The sequence below is a fragment of the Halichoeres trimaculatus genome, unplaced genomic scaffold (assembly GCF_033239565.1).
Source record: "Halichoeres trimaculatus isolate MK-OKI-2021-1 unplaced genomic scaffold, fHalTri1.1 fHalTri1_scaffold_17, whole genome shotgun sequence".
In the NCBI taxonomy this organism is placed as follows: Eukaryota; Metazoa; Chordata; class Actinopteri; order Labriformes; family Labridae; genus Halichoeres; species Halichoeres trimaculatus.
The window spans coordinates 8,773,166-8,794,423 of NW_027437195.1; the positions used below are offsets into that span (position 1 = coordinate 8,773,166).

At 40.3% G+C, this 21,258-nt stretch overlaps 1 protein-coding gene across 8 annotated transcripts in view; it reads right to left on the reverse strand.

Annotated features, from left to right (window-relative positions):
- Window positions 1–21,258, reverse strand: part of myt1lb (myelin transcription factor 1-like, b) — a 154,129-nt gene that overhangs the window by 82,334 nt on the left and 50,537 nt on the right. For all 8 annotated transcript variants that reach the window (XM_074691590.1, XM_074691595.1, XM_074691594.1 and 5 more), the window contains exons 2-4: window positions 17,336–17,450; window positions 6,409–6,454; window positions 4,627–4,660 (exon numbers count right to left, since the gene is read on the reverse strand). In XM_074691590.1, coding sequence (XP_074547691.1) covers window positions 4,627–4,660; window positions 6,409–6,454 — 80 coding nt within the window. In that variant the 5' untranslated portion in view covers window positions 17,336–17,450. The remainder of the gene's footprint in view (window positions 1–4,626; window positions 4,661–6,408; window positions 6,455–17,335; window positions 17,451–21,258) is intronic.

Below are 21,258 nucleotides of genomic sequence, written 5' to 3' on the forward strand. Positions count from 1 at the left end.
GCTCTTTGTTTACTGTGTCGCGTTTTTCTTCTTTGTTTGATTTAATAGCGGGGTAAGCTGCTACAGCGTCACGCTATTGTTTAACAGCTGCGGCTTCCGGCATCCAGCTTACACGCTGCCCACCACGAGAGGGAACAGTTTTGCTGTGGAAACGCAAACAGGATCATGCTTAACTGCACCAAACCGTCCCAAACCGTACTGAACTGAACCAGACTGCTTGGTGGAAACGCAGCTATACTACAGCTCTGGTTGTAAGACACAGTTAAACTCCGAATCTCAGCGGCCTCCTCATGAGACCCCTCAGGAAAGTTTGTCCAAAACACAACATGTTTTTTAGTGTGGTGTCTTCAAACATAAACTTTCAGCACTGCATCGCACTCGTTGCACAGCAAACACATTGGTTTGGTTTTTGGACGTGGTGGTAAAATCAATAAATAAATACTTTCCAGTCCAAGTGGGATTAAACTGACAGTTACCTTTGCTGATTTTTAGCGTAGGGGTAAAAGAGACATGCTATTTTCACCTGGAGGACTGCTAATGTTAACTCTTCAAACGCACCTGCTCAATTACACAATGCATTGGGTTAGTGGCTGGGCTACAATAGGTATTGCTGTCAATATTTGGCAGCTGCTTTCAGGGCAAACCAAGGGTTACTTTTTGGACGCATGTGGCCTACAGGCCAGAAATTGAATAGTGCTGGTGTGTAATGTCACAATTTATTACAATATTGTGATATTGTAATAAATTGGTAACATAAGGTTCTTGCCAATACTCACCCATACTAATCAAAATCTGGTGAACTGAAGGATACAAATTAAGATACGAAGAGTAGTGGTAACATTTTTTCCCTTCATTAAGCAAATTCAGCTTCCCTCTGTGCAGAAAAAGACTGACAATGTTTTGTTCTGAAGACCAGTTAAAGCCTGTGATGAAAGCCACACACCTGTTATTACCTCAGCCACTTCACAAAAAGCCCAATAAGTTTTTTTTCACTTAATGGAGCATTGCCATTTACACCCTCCTAAAGTCTGTGAGCACGCTCTGCATTTGAGTTAAGGCCAACATGTAGTGTACGCTCATAAAAACGCTCATCCAATCGCACAAACAGGCAGAACAGCAGCAGCATATCTGACGCAGCCCAGACCGCCCATGCAAAGTCAAGGCTGTTCGTCCTGAAGACTATCAGCTCTCCGGGGAGAGAGGCCATCGAGCGGCATTATCGACATTATAGACGCCTCAGCCTGGAGATAGGCTTCACATCGATCCCCTGATTAATTACTATCTGCAGGCGGCAGCAGCAGAGAGGGAGAGAAAGAGGGAGGAGAGAATGACAGAGACCGTGGGGAGAAAGGGGGAGCAGCCAATACGGAGGGGCATGAAGGAGAGAGCAGAGGGGGAGTGAGGAGGGGGAGTACACCTTGTACTATCTATGAATATCAGCTACAGGCTACACAGTAATCTTCCAGGTGGAATATTATTTATTGATATATAGGTGGGCAGGAACCCTTATCTTAGCCGCAACCACCCGCTAACACAGAGCCAAGGACAAAATTAAATTCAAACATTACTGGGGCGGAAACAACTCACAAAGACGCGTAGAGGACACTGAAATAACTCGCCTTGTGTTTCCACACGTTATACTTAACACACAGTGGATGAATGGGAAACTCTTACACACTAAACCCAGTCCCGCCTCTGTGATGTTCTGCAGATCACAGGAGTGTGAACACAAAGGCTAACGCTGATAAACTGCAGTTAAGTCTGTTGAGCTTCACTCTTCATCCTGGCTGAGACAAACACGTTGCACATGAAGCTCTGATGAAAAAATATGAACGCTTCTGTATGACAAATGCTGAGAGTAGGAATGTGACACTAAGTCATTCAGGTATGGTTTTGGTGACTTTTACCCTGTTAACAGACCAATCAGTGACTAATGTGCCATGGATAGACTGAAGTCACTAATGTTTATTGTCAGTGTAAGATCATCCTGAAGATAGTTGTGCCAAGCTCGTAAAAGCTGTTTCAGGGGTTTTTAAGAAATAACCTGTTGGACAAATTATTTCTGTTTTATAACACAGTTTTCTGTAAAATTCAGTTACATCAAACTCTATAACACTTTCCAAAAGCGCCCATACTTTTCAGCCAATGACCCACAAAATAGCGGTGCCAAAGCTCAATGACCCCCCTGCTGTGTAAATATACTAAAAGACCAATCCAGAAATAAAGAAATCGAGATATACTTTGAGAATCGAGAAATACTTAATATAGCTGATGTATATAAAATCAAAAACCTATGAGCACATTTAGCTGTATATCCTAAACTTATCTGCGTCTCTGATACCATCGTAGCCTCGTTTAGCCGCCTCGAGGGTCCTCATTAAAGAAATGTGAAAAACAGATCAAAGATTTTCTGTTGTATGGTTTTGTATGAAATTTAACATCTATTTTTGTTCATATTTTTACAATAGCAAATGAAATATGCATGTAAGTCCTTAAATGGTTTTCAGTTTCTGAAGGCATTTCATGACCTACCCACCAACAGTGTTTTGCGACGGCCACTATGGGAATTAGTGTGTTAGACGGCAAGAGCTACTGCAAACTATAAACTGGTAAATAAAAATGCTATCATCCAAATTTTAGTATTTCTTTTTAAAGGTATTTTCTTCATGCTTTTTAATGCTTTTCAATCTGTCGAGAGGACAATAGTTCAAGCAGGAAACACAGCAGGGACATCCTGCAGGACATGTGCAGCAGGGTGGATTTGAACCTGGGCCACCTGCTTGAGGGCAAACCTAAACTTCTAGGCCATCCTGGCCCCTCAACTGTAGATTCAAGCATTGTTAAAAATCAGTTCTGGTTTTCACATCTGGTCTCCTATATTTCATAAGCAAGTAAGACAGCTATTCTTTTACAAACTGGCAGAGATACGTCACTTGTAACTTGTAAGTGGTAAGACATACAGAAAAAAAGGCCTTGGCAGCTTTTAGCATTGATACAAACGTAAACTTACACAAAAGTCTCACCTCACTGTCAGTCAGATTGATTTAAAACACAATCTTCAGTCCAAAGATCGACCAAGCCAGACGTTACTGACCCCCGGTCAGGCTGGAATGCACCAAAATGAGAATCTGTGTTCTGGAGTAAGACGCTAAACCCAGAGCTATAATTGTGCTTGATACTGATAACAATTTTACGTGCTAACTGTCACTTCTTCTCAGTCTACAAGTTTGCTAAATAGTGCAAAACCTACAAGCTCAACGTGTAAGTTGAGTTTCATTAAATCAGAGTATAATTGTCCACTGGAGCTTAGCTTTGGCTGTATACAGAACACAACGTGTAGAGAGCAAACAAGCTAAAACAGGTTCAGCGTTAAAGCACCAACAGAACCTTTCAGCAGTTGTGCAGAATGCATGTCTCTAGCACTAAAAGCTTTGAGAAGATATTTGCTTGTCAGCGCAACTCACTATTTGCCCTCAGACTTGGCCTTTCTCAGTTCTCAATGATAGCTGGACTGTGAATGATGGAAACACACCTGGCTCAACTCAAGACCTGTACATACCTGTGATTGATCAGGTCAGCACTGTTGGAACAGAAACTGTTGGAAGTTTCAAAACACTATTTTAGCAGAAAGAATCTGCAAATGCACTGAACCACCTGCAATGTTTCCACAGATTGAGTTGAAGTGAAGATCAAACAGTCATTGCTGTTTTTAAACACACACTGTAGCTGACTTGAGTCTCATCTTCACTCCTTTGAACCCTTAAAAATGACAAAAAAATCTTAAAAATTCACTTAAAATCAGGAAGAAACTTTTCCTGTGACAAAGAAAACCTTCAAATGAGGAGTAAAGTTGTGTTCTACCTTCCACCCACTCCAATCACCCAATGAGAACTTTGCAGCCGTGGGCGTAGAGACAGAAAAGAGTCGTACTGCATGAGTAATGAATTGATAATTGGCTATCATGCTAAATATCATCAAGTACATGAGATAAAGACGGAATTATTTAGCTCGTCTAGTTGGAGCTTTAAAAGAGGAGAAAACCCTCTTATTTAATATTTCATACAGGGGAATTGTATTCACGAGAGGGAAGAAAGAATTTGGTGTTTCGCTCTTTTTCTGTTATGCTGTTATCTTCTTTTTGTGACACAGAAGATGTCCAAAGGGAGGGAGGGAGAAATTCACACCAGGAGAGAAGAAAAGAGGAGCGAGAGCGTGAATTATCCAAAAGTATCTCTGCGTGGCTGAGGAAACAGAAAACAGAGGAACCAAAAAAAAAAAAGGAGGGAAGAGAAAGAGCTTGGATGTAAGCACACTTAACAACCGAGAGCTGATGTGAGGACAAAGCAGTGAGGGGAGGGCAGGAAGAGCTCAGGTTGGTAATAAAGCCATGGTTGATTCTGCTGTTGTTTGGCTGTCTCTGTCTGTACACTAGAACAACAACTTTATGAGTAAATGTGTGTGTTTGTGAGTGTAGGTGGGTGTGAGGATGTGCTCAGGACTCTCTGGTTATTTGCTCGTCTGTGCATTTGTGTTTGTGTTTCTTGTGTGTGTGTGTGTGTGTGTGTGTGTGTGTGTGTGTGTGTGTGTGTGTGTAGCAGTGCTGTGCACAGTTTCAATCCCACTGACCTGAAAAGCTCTGTTAATGCTGGATCCACAGGCACTGAGGGAGACAGAGAGAGAAGAGAGGTTGATTATAAAAATCTTCAGACTTCTGCATGTTAAATCCAAACTCTGAGCACTCCAAGTAAAAAAAAAACCTGTTGAGGAGAAGAGAAGAACAACATTCCTCTTAGTGAATACTAAAGTGTTGAATGGGTAAACCTACGGGGAGCAGGCAGTGTGTGAATGATGGTGTGATTTTACACACAGCCATAATGTTGATTTCAGTGCCAGCCCTCCACTCACACATTTGTTCTCTGTTTGGCCGGCGAGCAGAGGACACATGTAACTCAATCAAAAGAGGCCATGTGGTCGCAGCCTTCACTGCACGGCTTACAGAGAGCCTGATCTACATGGTGTAAGAACAACGGTCACCACCTCCATCTTTGTTCCTGTCAGAGATTAGTCGTCTGAAGTTATGAGAAATATGAAATATGCATCAAGATGAAGAGCCTCTGATTAAAACATGGAAACTTCCTCTTAGATGTGTTCAACCTGGGAGGGTGGACGGAATACTGAGAGTTATTTTGAGAGTTTTTGGGGCCATGCTTAAGTCTCTGTGAGGACTATCCGTTTGGGAATTACTGCAGTGACACCTGTGGTCAGACTTAGTACTGTTCTGTTTCTGTAATAAAGACTCTGTTTCCCATAAGCACCATCACCCACTGTCATAAAGATGTAACTTTTGTCGAGATGTGCATTTATGGAAAGGGATTAGGGCCACTGAAAAAAAACAAAAAAAAACAAAAACAAACGTTTTTTTATAAATACTACTTTTACTGAGAAAAAAAATCAGAATTCTGACTTAATTTATAAATTTAATTTAATTTTTAAATTCCAATTTTTTCCTCAGAAAAAAAAAAAAAAAAAAAAAAAAAGGACTTTTTTTTTAGTGACCCAAATCCTTTCCTGTATGCATTGGTTTTTAGAGAGCAGATCTTCTTTTTTAACTGTTTTTCTTTGTTCAAGACAACTTTTCCCAGGAGGAAAAGCAACAAGCTAATGTATTTATGTGTAGTTTAAAACATGACAACAATCAAACTCTGTAAACTCAGGTTGTGGTGTAGTTTAAAGTCTTGAAGGTGAACAGACTTTCTGTTCTGTGTTACAGCACGGTGTTCTGAGACGTGTCTGTAACGTGTTACGTTAAGGAATCTCAACCATAAATTGTGATGCTTCGAGCTTCAGATCGTAAAAATAAAAGTATCATCAACCCAGTGTAATGAGTCAACATGTTGCGAGTGTATTTTTACATCTCTAATTAGTGTGTGTGTGAGTGAGAGTGCGTGTGTGATTAAAAGTGCAAATTTTCTCTAATTTGGGATTGTTAACATTTTTTCTCTGGAGAAAATTAGCCAAAATAAGAAGAAAAAACATGTGTTATTAGCTTTTAGATAAACACTGAGGCATAAAGGAACGGTTTGTTCCTCTCTGTACTTTTTTGTGAATATGTTTTTTTTGGATGTTACTGTGGCAGACGTTTCATTCTTACGAAACTCCTGGAGTTTTTAAAAATATATCTAAAAAAAGAGACAGAGCAGAGAAAGAGGGAGGAGGAGGGAGCAGTGAGGAAAGCCAAATCAACTGTGGCAGTCTGGGATTTGTGCAGCGGTGTGTGTACAGTAAATGTGCGTGTTTGAGTCTGTGCATAGCAGTGTTTGTGAGCTGGGGGAGTGAAGGTCACCCTGAATGGCTGTGCGGCTGTGCATGTGTGTGTGTGTGTGTGTGTGTGCGTATCGGTGCAGATACCTTTGGAGCGTGTGCGATGGCGCTTATCGTCTGCATCCACCTCCATCTGCAGAGAAGCAACAAACAAGCTGTTAAACACAAAGCAGACAGCATCACACAATTATCCCTAATTTGGATACACGCTCACGTTCAGAGAGCTTTTTTCCTCCGTGTCGAACATGAATTTGATGTCTGCAACACTCAGATGTAACATTTCCTAAAGATGATTGACGGACAGTCTGTCTCAAGTCATCTTCACATTTGCTTTTCTTTTGATTTGATGTTAAAAATAGATGAGACAGGAGAACATTTGGATCTTTAATACTAACTTCAATCACTGCAGAGTAAATGAGACCTAAAAAAATCTCTTTCCGATACAGCTGTCCCGCTGAATTTATTACGACTCTTTTATACGGGCCTCTTCAATAACCAGTCAATATTCAGTGTATCACTGGCTTTAATGAGGACGATATCAGGTGTTTATTTCTGAAACATCTGAAATCAATGCATATTTGTGCAAAGGCTTTTATTTTGTTAGCACAGACTCACAAATGAATCCGTTAGCAAACTGATTAAGGCCTCCTGTTTTTACTAATTACTACATTTTACGATACAACCACTTTTATAATAATCTAATGTTTCATTAATGTAATAAGTTATTTCTAGTTTATAAATGTATCATCTTCTGCTGATCTAACCATTTGGGGCCTGTGTCCGCTGTTTAAATTCTTTCAGTGAAAAGCTCAGCTTCAAAGCTTCACTGCCACAAGGTTATAACAGATGTTTCAAGAACTCTTGATTCTTCTGTTATTGGGTCCATTTAACGTTCCTCTCTTTGTGCCAGGTGCATGAGATGGTTTGAGTGGGGTGAGGCTAGGAGACTGTTACAAACTGGTGCAGGACTTGTGTGTAAGATACCTGTCTTAAAGCTATTATTAGGCTCTTTATTGACCACTTTGAGGTCATTCAGGAAGAGACTGTTGCTTCATCTGCACAAATGCTGATGATCAGTTTCTCCTTCACCAGTTTTATTGACAAGATAATACTAGAAGCCCTCACCTTTTTGCCCTTTTGAGTGGTCAGTATGAGACAAGTGATGCTAATCCTGATCAACTGTTACAATTAAATATACCAACCGATGAAGCATAGTTGAATGGAAAACAGGCTAGTGCAAAATCCCTCTTCATAGACCCAGATTATTGTGCTCCGAATAATCTGTTCAATGATTTGGATGTTTGGTGCTGTTCTTATAAAATGACAGGAACCTTAATTGGTTTTGTTGATTTACAGAAACCTGGAGGGGAAAGGCTTGCGCGTATTTATATTTTCTGGGAATCAGTCAAAAGCTTTTGCTAACACCATTTTGGGGTTTATGTTCAGTTTTTCCTCTTTTTTAAATTAATTAAAACAAAAATATCTGGAATTTTTTCATGTCTTAGAAATGTAAAAAATAAAAAAAGACCTCAACAGTTTACTGAAACTCTATTTAAAAAAAGAAAAAAAAAAGAAAAAGATGTACTGTAAACACGCTGTATCACAGTTTAACATATGATACCTGCAAAAAATGTTCACCTCTTTGGATGTTTCACCCTTTTGTTGTTTTTATACATGAAATCATGGTCAATTAATTTAGCTTTTGGACAAGAGTTTCCAAGGCAAAAAAGCTATTTAATATCTAAGTAAAACATTGAAGCAAAGCCGTCTTGGTCGCTGGGGGATCCATGGGGACAGTTCTTTTCTCCAAATCTCACCGACTATGATTTCATGAGTAAAACAAGCACCCAAGTGGGGTGTACACTTTCATAGGTACTGTACGCTGTTTGTTCCTCTGCCATCTCCTCCTCCGAATTCAGTTTTCCTTCATGCACCTTGGTAAGCATTATCCAACTCACACCTCTCCTGGTGTATGTCAGAGGAACAAACCCTCTAAAGCGAAGGTCTCTGCCCTCAACAACACCTCATAAATTGTTGAGGAGCCTGATCGCCTCTGAACGTCACTGTGTTATTTCCAGATGTCCCTAAATATTCATACTCCCTGGGTTTGGACTATATGGCAGAGGGCCGTGGATGTCTCTTTTTATTAAACATGATTTATTAACACCACACTTACTGTACTGTAGAGCCCCTCAGCTTTAATGGGGTGTTTCTTTATGAATGCCCATAAATGTTTCAACAGGAGGAAAATAAAATGATGAAAGATGAGGATACCTTATAAATTCCAAGTGTAGCAGGCAGCAACAAAGTATTTTTGGGTACAGTGACCTAAACCATCTATATATAAATGATGTATTTTACATGAAGCATGCTCGTGTTTCTATGGCGATGGAGAGAAAATGTTTCCAACATAGGAGGAACAAGGAGAAGAGAAAGTAAGTTTACACAGTTTGTGATTCTGTTATTTGTGTCTCTGTAGTCTGTGGTGATGTTACTACAAGAACGGTAACATCACCATTTTTGGTGGGGGCAAAAATGACAAAAACAAGCTTTTGAGACATGAGTAAGGATGCCCCCAAAGGGCAAACAGAGCTAAAACAAATGTGCATTTTTCATAGATAGGAATAGTGTAGTTTGGAGTCTTGCAGATACTTTTACCTTTCAGAGGTCTCTCTATTTGTTTTTATAAATATATATAAAAAACTGCTAAAAAGATCAGGCAAAAACATTTTGGGATAATTCGGTTAGCCAGTTGGTTTTGCAACACTGTGCATGGATTCATCATAGAGCAGTTCAGTGTTCATTTAAGTGATTAAATACACATTGATGGACCGGTTCATCCAGCTATGAGAACTATGAAAGCTCAAAACCTCTGTTTCACATACATAAAACCATTAAAGAGGGGTTATTGTGCTTGTTTTGGTCTCTATCCTGTTCCTCTGGTGCTCCTGTAGTATCTTTAAATGATTTAGAGCTCAAAAAATAAATAAATTCTGTCACTGCTGTTTCAGAAAACCTTTATTTCAGCCTCTGTCTGGAAACAAAAAGTTTTGGCTGCTGTGTCTTTTAGGCTCCCTGCTCCACAAACCCCCTTCCCTCTGATTGGCCAGCTCTCTGGATGTCTGTCGGGGGCGGAGCTACAGGAAAGTCCTTGGTGTTTGATGCTATCCCTCCAACATCTAATGAACCAGTCAAAGGATCATAATGTGATTACCTCATTGTTTCATTTCAGCAAATCTTGTGAAGATCTTGCAAAGATCTTGCAAAGATCTTGTGCTTTAATTAGAAAGTAGCATGTTTATCAGTTTTACAGGCAGATTCAGTGATTTCTACAACATACAAACATGCAGAAATTTGAAAATCTGCACACATGTATTCTGAACTTCCAGCATTGCTATTTTTGTATCCATGTTTAAAACATGGCAAAGTGGAAAAGTCCCTCTTTAATTATTGTCTAATTAGTTGTAAAATTTGGCTCTGAAATGTTTATTATAGAAGAAGGGAGACTTGGTAGAGGACTCCACGGATTCACTCATTAAAACAGACTCAGTGTGGTTAAAACCAGTTGGTATTTTCCTGTTGTTAGTTTTTTTATACTCTGGAAGGAAAAGCATTTTAATCCCATCTTTGGCTCTAGTGAGAAAGCCTGAAGAAGCCCTGTAGCTTTCCCCCTCCTCTACTTAACTTTTAATCTTCAAAAGCACCTGGCTTTTACCTGGACTCTACCTCTTAAACACAGTGAGTGCATCTTTTCTGAAACTTTATTTTTTTTTCTTTAATTCTATCTCAAATACTAACTGCAGCTGTATCCATCCTAAAATATCAAGCGACCGCTCATGAATCCCTGCAGAAGTGTGCTCCCATTGAATTGAACTGCATTTACATTTTTAAAAGTGTTGTTCTTTATTGTCAAAACGATGTGTGTTTATTTTCCTCCTGTTATCAATATTGAGCAACTTTGACATGAGCAACTGTTTGGAGATGCATCTGCTTTTATCTTCACTACAATTAAAATAATTTGTTGGATGTAAAAACTGCTAAAATTAAACCGTCCTTTCTTAGCTCTAAGAGTTTGGTCTCAACCTCCTCCCACAATGTTTCCTCTCAGTAAGAAACACAGTGTCCTTTATAATGTGAGGCTGACTTGTTTGAATCCTTGTTAAGCTGGAGTGTGAACAGACGTGCGTATTAAAGGTGCCTATCAGAAGCACTCAGACTCTCTCTGAGGGAGCAGGAGCAGAAGCAGAAGCAGTGAAACACTCATCACCTCGCTTCCTTCCCTCAATGCTCCTTGTGAGAGTGAAACAGGAAGCGTGCACACACCTCTGCAGCTGGCCATATGTTAGAGAGCCCTTCACATTCTGTCTGGCTCTTCCTCGCTCTTAGCAGCCCATGGGAAAATGTCACGGCTGTAATGAAGGTTAGCCTGCTTATTGAGGATTAGGAAGAGGCCCACTCCCTCTCTGTCTGCGTCTCAATTAGAGCCAGGATCAATGGCTTTACAGACCCACATGAATAACCACAGAGACACACTGATCCACGCCTCACAGGTTCAGGTTGACTGGTGAAGCATTAAGTGGCGTGGAAATATAATACATATTCTATATCTGGACAAGCAGCAATTTAAACTACTTCAAATGAATCACAGCTGATACTTTATTACTTTCAGAAAATCTCTGTCCCTCTGACTGTAGTGACTTCAAGTTTTACTGAATCTTTGGACTGTTATTCAATTAACAAGTGAAGTAAAATCATTTTACTATTAGTATGAGTTTTTTATAATCACAGAGGGAACAACAGTTTTACTTTATCATAATTCCCTTTTATCTCCATTACTGGGGTAAAATCTTGTTTCAGTCTTATAAGACTTAAAATGATGTAAACTACATGTTTATACTAGGGTTAAATCCCAGGAGATGGAATTCCTGGGAAATCTGATAAAACCCGTTTCTCGATTCCTGGGGAAGGTAATGTCAGGAAACAGGAAAAAAAAAATGTGCCTCTATTATAGTGCTATGGTAATGTTAATCCAGGTTGCGGTATGCAATATAGTAACAGTAATACACAGGCTCGCTAACACAGCAGACATCTTGTATTAACTTTGAGTGATGCATCTTACAATCTAAACAGCCAGAGAATTGACTTCGGCTATGTTGTAGGCTCTGTGTAGGCCAAAAGGCCAACAAAAAAATATTTCAATACAAAAAAAGGTTGAATACAAATTCCGATCGTAAACTATTTTTGTTTGCAGCGGAAATATCAACAGCCACAGAATTGACTTTTGTTTTAAGTAATGGTTAAGGGAATCCTTGAATGGGTTACTAAATTTTGTTTATATAACAGAGATACATCTTTGGATCTTTACATAGAGAACATCTTTGGATTGAGGAACACAAAGACCTATTGGCTTAGCTGCCAAAAAATATAGCCAACACCACCAAAAAAAAAACAACAAAAAACAAACAAACAAACAAACAAACAAAAAACATAAAAAAATGCAGTTTAATGGGATTCCCAGGAAACTAATTGTATTTTCCTAGGATCTGATTCCTCCAATTTTCAGGGAAAAATATGAAACCCCAGTTCATACCATATCTCATTTCATTTACAGGGTAATGCAGGCTTGTCCAAAGTCAGTCCCCTTACAATGTAGTTCTAGGTGTACATTCATATTTTCTGTCATGGTCAAAAACCAAACCAAAGTATATCTAGTAGCCTCTCACTAAACTTTATTTGGACCGTGCAAAGATTACAGGTATAAAGCCAAAGCTCTGTACATTCTGCAGAAAATCAAGAACTCTTACACCTGACAACTTTAAATGAATTCATCTATCATGATGTGAAAACTTAAGGGTTTAAAAAAAACACATCAGAGGACACAAGACTAGATTGAAGTTATGAAATGGTGCAGAAAAATAGTTCAGAATGCAGGAAGAGACATAAATGGGGCTAAAAACGTTGTTTCAAAATAGTCTAAATATGAAAAACAATTTCCAGATCCTGATCCTGCCATAAAAAATCCTGACACATTCTCCTCACATCGCCCCCTGATGGAGAAAATTTTCTTGATCAGAAGCAGCATGTTACATTGCAGAAAACTGACTAATTATTATCTGGTATCAAGATATAGTTGAGGTTTGAGTTTGTAAGTGTAATGATGGAACAAGGACTTTTGAGCACACTGAGAGACGAGACACAACTAAAAGAAATAGTTCACAAATAGAACATTTATATGTTACTTTCAATAAAACTTTCAATAAATATCATTATTTAGTAGTTAATATATATGTATTTTTTTCTCTTAGCGAGGAGGACTTAACAAGAAGAAGAGCTCACATTCTCTTGAGCACATAAGAGATTTAAAACATTTAAAACAAAGCAGTAGCAACTACAGTGCATCTGTAAAAAATCACAGCTTTCACTTTTACCACATTGTATGTTACAGTCTCATTCCAATGAGGAATAAATTCATATTTTTCCTCTAAATTTGACACACAACACCTGATGACAATGTGAAAACAAGTAATTTTTGCAGATTTTCTAAAATTAAAAAGCCAATACCATGTACATAAGTAATAAATTTACAGTTTTTGTCACAAAGCTGAAACTTGAGCTCAGGTGCATCCTGTTCACTGGTCATCCTGGAGATTTTCCTACAGCTTAATTGGAGTCCACTGTAGTAAACGCAGTTGATTTGACATGATTTGGAAAGGCACACACCTGTCTATATAAGATCCCACAGGTGACAGAGCATGTCAGATCACAAACCAAGCATGAAGTCAAAGGATTGTCTATAGACCTCAGAGGCAGGATTGTTTTAAGGCACAAATCTGGGGAAAGGCATAGAAAAACTTCTGCTACTTTGAAGGTCCCAATGAGCCCTGTGGTCTCCATCATTCGCCAATGGACAAAACAAAGCATGGAGAAAAATGAAGCACTGTGAATACTGAATGCACTGTAGTTCATGAGATAAAACAACCTGCTGTTTCTCATGACATCAGAAGTTGTTCTTCAGAAGAATGTTTCATATTTAGTTTTCTGCAGTTGTATTTAGATTATGTTCAGTGTCTTTTCACTGCTTGGTCTGGGTTTAGATGTCTTAACGAATGAAGGATTAACAGGAGAGACTGTGTTAAAGTCAAACCTGGCCACACACTGATAGACACAGTCTGAATATCCAAGGATCATGTGAATGATGTGACAGCAGCTCAACTTTTTTCAGCACAGTTATTAAAACAAACTGGGGATGTTATCTGTATATGTACTGGTTATACATAGGGCGTGTTTTGAAAGAAAACTGCCTCGTGCAGGTATTTCTGTATACAGTAAAGTGTCTTTGTGGTTACATGAATGACATCAGACATGAACGTACAGAAAGAAGAAGAGGACTGGCTGTTTGATAAAGAATAAAAGGGATGTTTGCTTAAATGGAACATGATAAGTAATGCAGCCTTTCTTCTAATATGAACTGAGACATAGAACAAGCGTTTAGCAGGGTGGTGTGTGAGTGTTGGTGTGTGTTGTTGTGTGATTCTGCTGGTTGTGATGGGGGGTGTGAGTGCTCAGACATCTGTCACAACAATTCACATCGTTATCAGTTTCCCTTTGTTTTCCCCTTGAAGTTTTGGGAGAGTGCGTTTCAGGCATATGGCGCCCAACCCCACCCTCTGCCACACACACAAATACACACAGACACACACACACACACCGCATTGATATTCTGTACAGTGTAGCAGCAGGGAGCCACCAAACCTGTGCAGGCACTATCAAATTTCAGTGCAAATAGGTATTTACGCCGTGCATCATCCAGCGACAGTAAACATGTGTGCCAAACTGATGCTAAGTGCATCTGAACGAGTGTGAAGGGCTGTGGAGATAGCATCTGAGTGGGCGCTGACAGTCAGAGTGAGAGAGCGCGAGCCAGGCTGATGGAGACAGAAAGAGAGACTCAAATCTGAGGAGTGATTCCTAACTAGTGTGGAAAATGGCTCTGCTGGGTGACAGCAGCTGTGTGGGGCTTTTAGACGCTTAGAGTCAGAAAATCTGTGTTTTGACTACAACAGGACAAATTATCAGCTGGTTCAGTAATGACAGAGAGCTGACACAGAGCAGGAAGTGGAGGGTTTCTATTTGCACCTTTAATGATGCCGTTAAAGATGGGTTGATTCAGAGACCAGCAGTGCCATATATGCAACACAAGTTGTACTTTCCACATAGATCTGGTGTCATAGTCTGAGAGCTGTATCTTACGTTTAAAAACTGCCTTAATAGGTTAAAACACTAAAGCCCTCACAGCTGGATGTGTTTATACCATCACAGATCATTTAGGGCTATGATTCAGAGATGGATATATCACTGAGATGAAGGAGTGATTCTGGTAATTTATCAAACATTGATGGAAAACAACAACAAAGTGGTGCTCATCAGTTATGTAACACAGGTCAGACTGACACTGAATGAAGTATTTTTTCATTAAAACTATCTCTGTGGGACAAAACACTGCAGCACCAATGATGTTGCTGTAACCATAACTAGACCGTCTGTAAATGACTTTAATGCACTTTTAATAAGTTCCTGAATTGACTATAAGAGTACTAGGTTGTCATTTTATACGTATAACTAAGGCTGCAAAACACAGGTATTTTCAGGAACTTGAATTTTTATAAATGCTCTTTTACAGACGCACTCTGTGAACTTCTCATATCGGTCTGTGTTTAGTAAGGGGGTAGGGCAGGAAGCATGTGCAGAAAGTGTCCTCTGATAAAGTGACTGTTACAGGCCCTGTCAGGGACTTCATGAGTGATCTTGTTTTCAGTTCGTAATCCACAATTTAAAATGAAATTATCAGCCCCAATAGATATATATTCTACAATAACGTTATTTCTCAACATTCCTAATGGTGGACACTGGGGCAGGACTGACATAAAGAAAAAGGACAGAAGAGCAGAGGAAAGCTGAGCTGGAGAGTGACAGAGCATGGGCTAAAACACAGGTTAAACAGTCAGCAGTTATTCTGCAGTGGTCTGTTCAAACTTGAGAGTCTATCAATAAAATGAAGAGTGAGGTTACGTTAGCTCTGCCTGGTTGGAGTTGTTAGTTGAGCTCTGGTAGGACATTTCACTAACGTTACATGGTACAGACACCAAACAGATAGTTTTTTCACCTTCTGGACACTTAACTACAAACTTAGTTTTCAAAGTTTGGTTGTTGTTAAATTTCAAACAATAGTTCTACGTAACTCCAAATAAACACATTACCTCGTCACCTGCATCCTGAGAAAAATTATACTGAACAAAGAGAAGTAGTTTAAAAAGACCCGCTCTCCAAAACAAGTGCATAGGTGGTTGGAGGTGCTCATGGAAACAGAGTCTTTATCCCTGAAAAGCACAACCAGTTCTGGCCACAGGTGTCACTGCAATCAACACTGAACGGATCGTCCTCACAGAGACTCCAAGTTCTCATATCTTTTAAATGTATACAAGGACTTTTGAGGAAGACAAAAACATTTGATAACAATATCCTGACAGCTGGGACGAGCAGTGCAGACTATAAAGCAGAAAAGGAGTGAAGTCTTGGTGAAGTTGAGGTGAAAATATTTGCTCGTTTGTGTGCACACATCCAGCCTTTGGGGGAATTTCCTTTAGTGCACTGTGTGAGTGAAACCAGCTCAAGAATGGAATGGACAGAGTCAGGCACTGGTATTCAGGTATCACTGGAGTAGGCCTTTGAATAATCTCGGTCATAGCCAGATATTTTGGATGTCTTAACCTTAGCAGTTTGTTTTGAACAAAAGACACTCTTTGCCTCAGTTTGAGCTCTAAACCCTCTTGGAAAAGAACAGTTTGGGCTAAGATGATGTGTGGCGTGTGTGTGTGTGTGTTAAGGGGGTAAAAACTCTCTAATCTCAGACAGGCACAGACTGCTGCCTTCATTAAGACTTCAAGAACCTACACGCTTTAGTCCTTGGATGTTTTTTTAACTGTCAGTGCCAAAGGTCAGAACTAAGATAGGTAAAGAAAAAACTGAAGTTAAAAGAAGAATTAGGTACTTTTACAGGTACCAACCGAATTCCATCTTCAGTATTGAGTACCAATTTATATAAAATAAAACGGTCATCAGCAATACCAACCGTACCAAACGCATCCTTGTGACTGTGAGGGAGTGGAAGAGAAGGCGATTTTCTATGCTAGACATGAACACAGCATTACAGGTTTATATATTGAGAAATATATATGTTAAAATTAAAAGTATGAGATTTGATTATTAAAAAAGTTAATATTTATGACTACATAAACAAACACAAAAGCACAGAAAATTGGTACTGATTCCCATTTTCAGGTACCTGGCATCAGTAACATATCGTTTCATATATGAAAGGTTCTCATCCTTAGTGGAGGCTGACACTTTGGGCTGCAGATGTTTGAAACTTTGTTTGATATAGTATGTTTTCTTGTCTTCTGTTGTATGCACGGCTGCTCTTTGTCAGAAAATTTGTAAACTGTGCTGCCCGTCTTTGCCAGGACACTCATGAAAAAGATGTTTTTGATCTCAATGAGTCATCTCTTAGTTAGATAAAAATAAAAAACATCAACCTTTGAATCCTGAAAACCTCATCCAGCAAGGTGAGACACTGGGTTTTTAGGGTCTCCTGACAATAGACCGGTGGACTCAATGTTTCTTTGACAATGTGTACAAGAGATATCCATTATGAACATTATGAGTGACAGATGTATCACTGACTGAACTGCTCTTTGTATTCTTTTTGGGCTTTTTTTCAACATTATTTTCACTCTTTTAAAGTGCTGCATTGTGTGAGTTTGATATTTAAGCAATTAACTCTCTTTCTTTATATTCCAGGAATAATGGAAGTTGAAAACTCACTGCCACAATATTTACGATTTAGGAACAATCCAGTTTCATTGTGAAAGTCTTCATTAGAGCAGCTGCAGAATGTGGTGAAAATGAAAAACAATCTGTCCAGGTTTTTGTCTGAAAAGTGGATGCACTGCTCTACCTGAAATGGTTTGGGGGTTGAGACAGCTCTCTGGTCCAGACCTCAGCTTCCACCGTGACCCACTGACGTTCAGCTGCAGAGAATCGGCTCACCACGTCTCCTCCAAACTCATTTTCTACACAGAGGGAAGCAGAAGATGGAGAACATGCATCATTAAAACCATTTCCAGAACAATCACATTCACATACAGCCGTGACAGGATCTGAAATTTCCTCCTCTCCTTTGACTCGGGGCTCATGAATAGTCATATAGCATCAGCTATGCGGCAGGCGCCAGGCGAGCGTTGATTTCCGCCATAACGACGGCCGCTTGTCGTGTGCGATAGGCTTGGCAACATGGGGTAATTAGCTAGATCTATCATCTTCTGCAGGAAGTGGGGACAAATATAGCTAATGATCCGTGCCTGCCTCCATGATTTCTCTGCTCAGCTCTCCATCGTTTGCTGAGTTAGAGGAGGACAGGAGGGGGAGGGAGAGGGTGTGAGAGTGAGTAACGGGGTCAATGTCCTCCGCTGTAAAGAAAGAAAAAACCTTTAGCATAAGGAGAGAAAGTAGGAAACGGGAGGGGAGGAGATGCAGGTGTGAGTGTCTTTGTTTCTCTTCATCCGCTGCTGCTAATTGAGAGAATGTATGGCAGAGAACAGATGAGGAGTTGATGGTGTATAGGGACCATCAAAAAGAATGAAGGCCCCCATAAGGAGCCCACCAGACGGCCCACATCACTCACACACACTCACACACACACACACACAAACACACACGCGCAGTTCCCAACTTATCTCAAAGCAGCTTAAATCAAAACAATAGCAGCTCCCTGAGGACAAACACACCCATCAGCGTACAGAGGGGTGTTCACACTGCCTGGTGTGTGTTACCTAAAAGAGGCGGCAGTGGTGGTTATGTGCACAAACTTTACTTTGAGGCAGTCGGGGGTCTCTTTTCACCCCTCATCTCACACACACACTCACGCACACACACACACACACACACCTGTGTTTTCCACCTTTTTTGTCATTTCTTTTGTAGTGTGAATAAAAGCAGGACCACGCTGGAAAGAGTGAGTGAGTTGTAAATGTAGAAAAGAACAGCGGGTCATTCTGAAAATTCTGGTTTCTACAGCTACAGTCTCGCTTCTTGTTTTTGTGATTTTAAATGTACGGCAGCGGCTGGTTTGTGCGTGAATTTCATCACCAAGACGCTCCCAAACCATAATAACAAAGGCTACACCAAACTCTGAAAGTAGCCTGTGGAATATGTAACTGTTCAACACAAAGTATAGATAAAAAAAAGGGTTAATACAAAGTCAGACTTCTCATGATTTACTGTGTATTTAAACATGTATAATCTCAGATAGATTAATGCCAGAATAATAAAAAGTACAGATTTATATAGAAAAAAAAGTCCACCTGCACCTACCACACAAAATGAAAGCAACCTCAACACACACACTTTCTCGCACACTCACACACTCATCCCTGGCCCCCTGGTCATTATAATCAGAGTGTAAGTGATGGGTCTGTCCTCTGATGAAGGTCTTCATGTGGAGGCTGATGACAAATCACAGCCCTCTGACTCTTCATCAGGACCCAGCCTGCATCCCAGCTATATGTGTGTGCCTGTGTGTCTCTGCGTCTGTGTGTGTGTGTGTGTGTGTGTGTAAGAGAGGGAGAAAGACAAGAAAGAGTGACAAATGAAAAGTCCAGATACACAGCAGAAGAAGACACAACAAGGGGTTCAACATGAACCACAGCTGACGAACAGTCAGTCTCTGACCAACCAACATACACGGAACATGTTGGCGTCACCATTATTCAGCCGACAAAAGTCCCAAAGAAACTGTCCTATATTACATCACGATGTGTAGAAACACTTCTGTCTTTCAGGAGAAACAGTACCTAATGGGCCAAAAAGTTTCAGAGCTGATAAAAAGAGAAAATTCATTAATATATCTTATCCTGAGTTGCTTTCATTTACTTCTTCCCAAGCTGAGACCCTGTGACACAGTGGATGGACAGAAAATGAGACTGATCCTCTTCCTCTCCTTTATCAGACTCTCTCTTTTGCACCTTTTAACGTAATAAAGATAGCTTTTAGCTGAAAATTATTGTATAAGAAATCTATAAACATATTTAACAAGGAAAGTAAACAGTATCTGTGGAGCAGCAATTGCTGCAGTTAAACCAAAAAATAGAAACATTGAGCAGCCTGTAGCGCTACTTTGAGAAAAGAGCATGTTTACCAAAGACAACCCTACAACCCAAAGCTACTGACGGCAAAATCAGTGAATCCACAGCGTTTGATGATCAACTGTCCTAGAGGTGAAAGACCGAGGATTTCAGCAGCTTATGTTATAGTTTGCTGAGTTTGACAAGCCAGTGACTGGATGATGACGGTGATGCTGATTTGTGGTGGACTGACATTAGTTTTTTTAATGGCTAATACCAACTGTAAACATAACCTAGCCATCTTTAAATCCCTGTCTGAGGGATCACAGGCCTATCACAGGGCTACCATGTAGACATGAAAACCACTGAGCACACACCCACACTGTGAGAGTGACCAGTCGACCCAGTGAGCACGTTTTCAAAGGAAGGAGGAAGCCAGAACAAAGCCACACATGCATGAAGACAGCAAGCAAAAAAAAAGGCTTCCACACTGTCTCCTTGTGAGGCAACCACTGTATCACTGTGCACCACTGAGGACAGAGCTCAGGAATCATGATTAGATAAAAGCGTGAGGGGAGACTGAGAGTGTAACTGTGTTTCTAATGTTGATAATTCATGAACACTGAGTCAAACAGGCCTAAACTTGCATTTAACTGCTCTATCAGCTCTGTTTTTAACTTCAGCTTGAATTCAGGCCATTGAATGTAATGTTTGTCCACCAAGTTTGTGGATCTAATGATCAGGGCGGAGGCTGTGCTTGTGAATTCTTGCTCTATCCTTGTTACACTGTAACTACGCACTTATTGTACCATGGGCTCGTGCTTGGTTTTCAAGTTACGGAGCTGAAGTGCAAGTGTGCTAGTTTCAGCACCAAGGACAGCGACAGACAGAGCAAAGAGGGGGAAGAATAGACCTTCAGCTGCAACAGAATACACACACACACACACACACACACACACACACACACACACACACACACACACACACACACACACACACACACACACACACACACACACAGTCAGGTCCTACAGCAACCACAGCACAGGACGACACACATACAATCTATTCTTGTCTTTGTTACAGATATAGAATATGTGACCAAGGACAGGTAACCTGCTACTGCCTCCAAACTCCTACAGGTGTGTGTCTTCATGCATGTGTGTGTGGTTTTCTTACAACGTATCCCTTGGAGGATGAGAGGGGACTGTTCTCGCCCTTCTCCTGGTACCTGTATCTATCAAAGCCAAGGTACACACTGTAAATAGCCTGACTGCTCTGACACACACACACACATGAACGCACACTGTGATGAAACCTATTGTATGGTTATGTTCACTTCAGTGAGGAAAGCAAGTGTGATCTGTGCTGTGACATTTTCTGTGACACATGCTGTACATGACAGGTGTTTTAGCCCCACACACACACACAGCCGTCATATATAGGAATACACATATGGCACATGAGGACAAGGGACACACACACAAAAAAGCATACATTACAAGAGAGACACATGCGTTATTCATGTGATGTGTATGCACACACACAGCAATCTCATTCTCCCAGGCTGAGAGTGACTGGGGCTGCCTGACCTACATTCAGGCAGATATGTATACAGGCAGAGAGAGATGAAATCTCTCTGCCTCCATTGCTCTCCCTCTCTCTGTTCCATATCCTGTGTTCTTTTCAGTGCCTGTTCATTGCCCCTCAGCTCAGAAACACACACACACACACACAAACACACAAGCACGCACACACA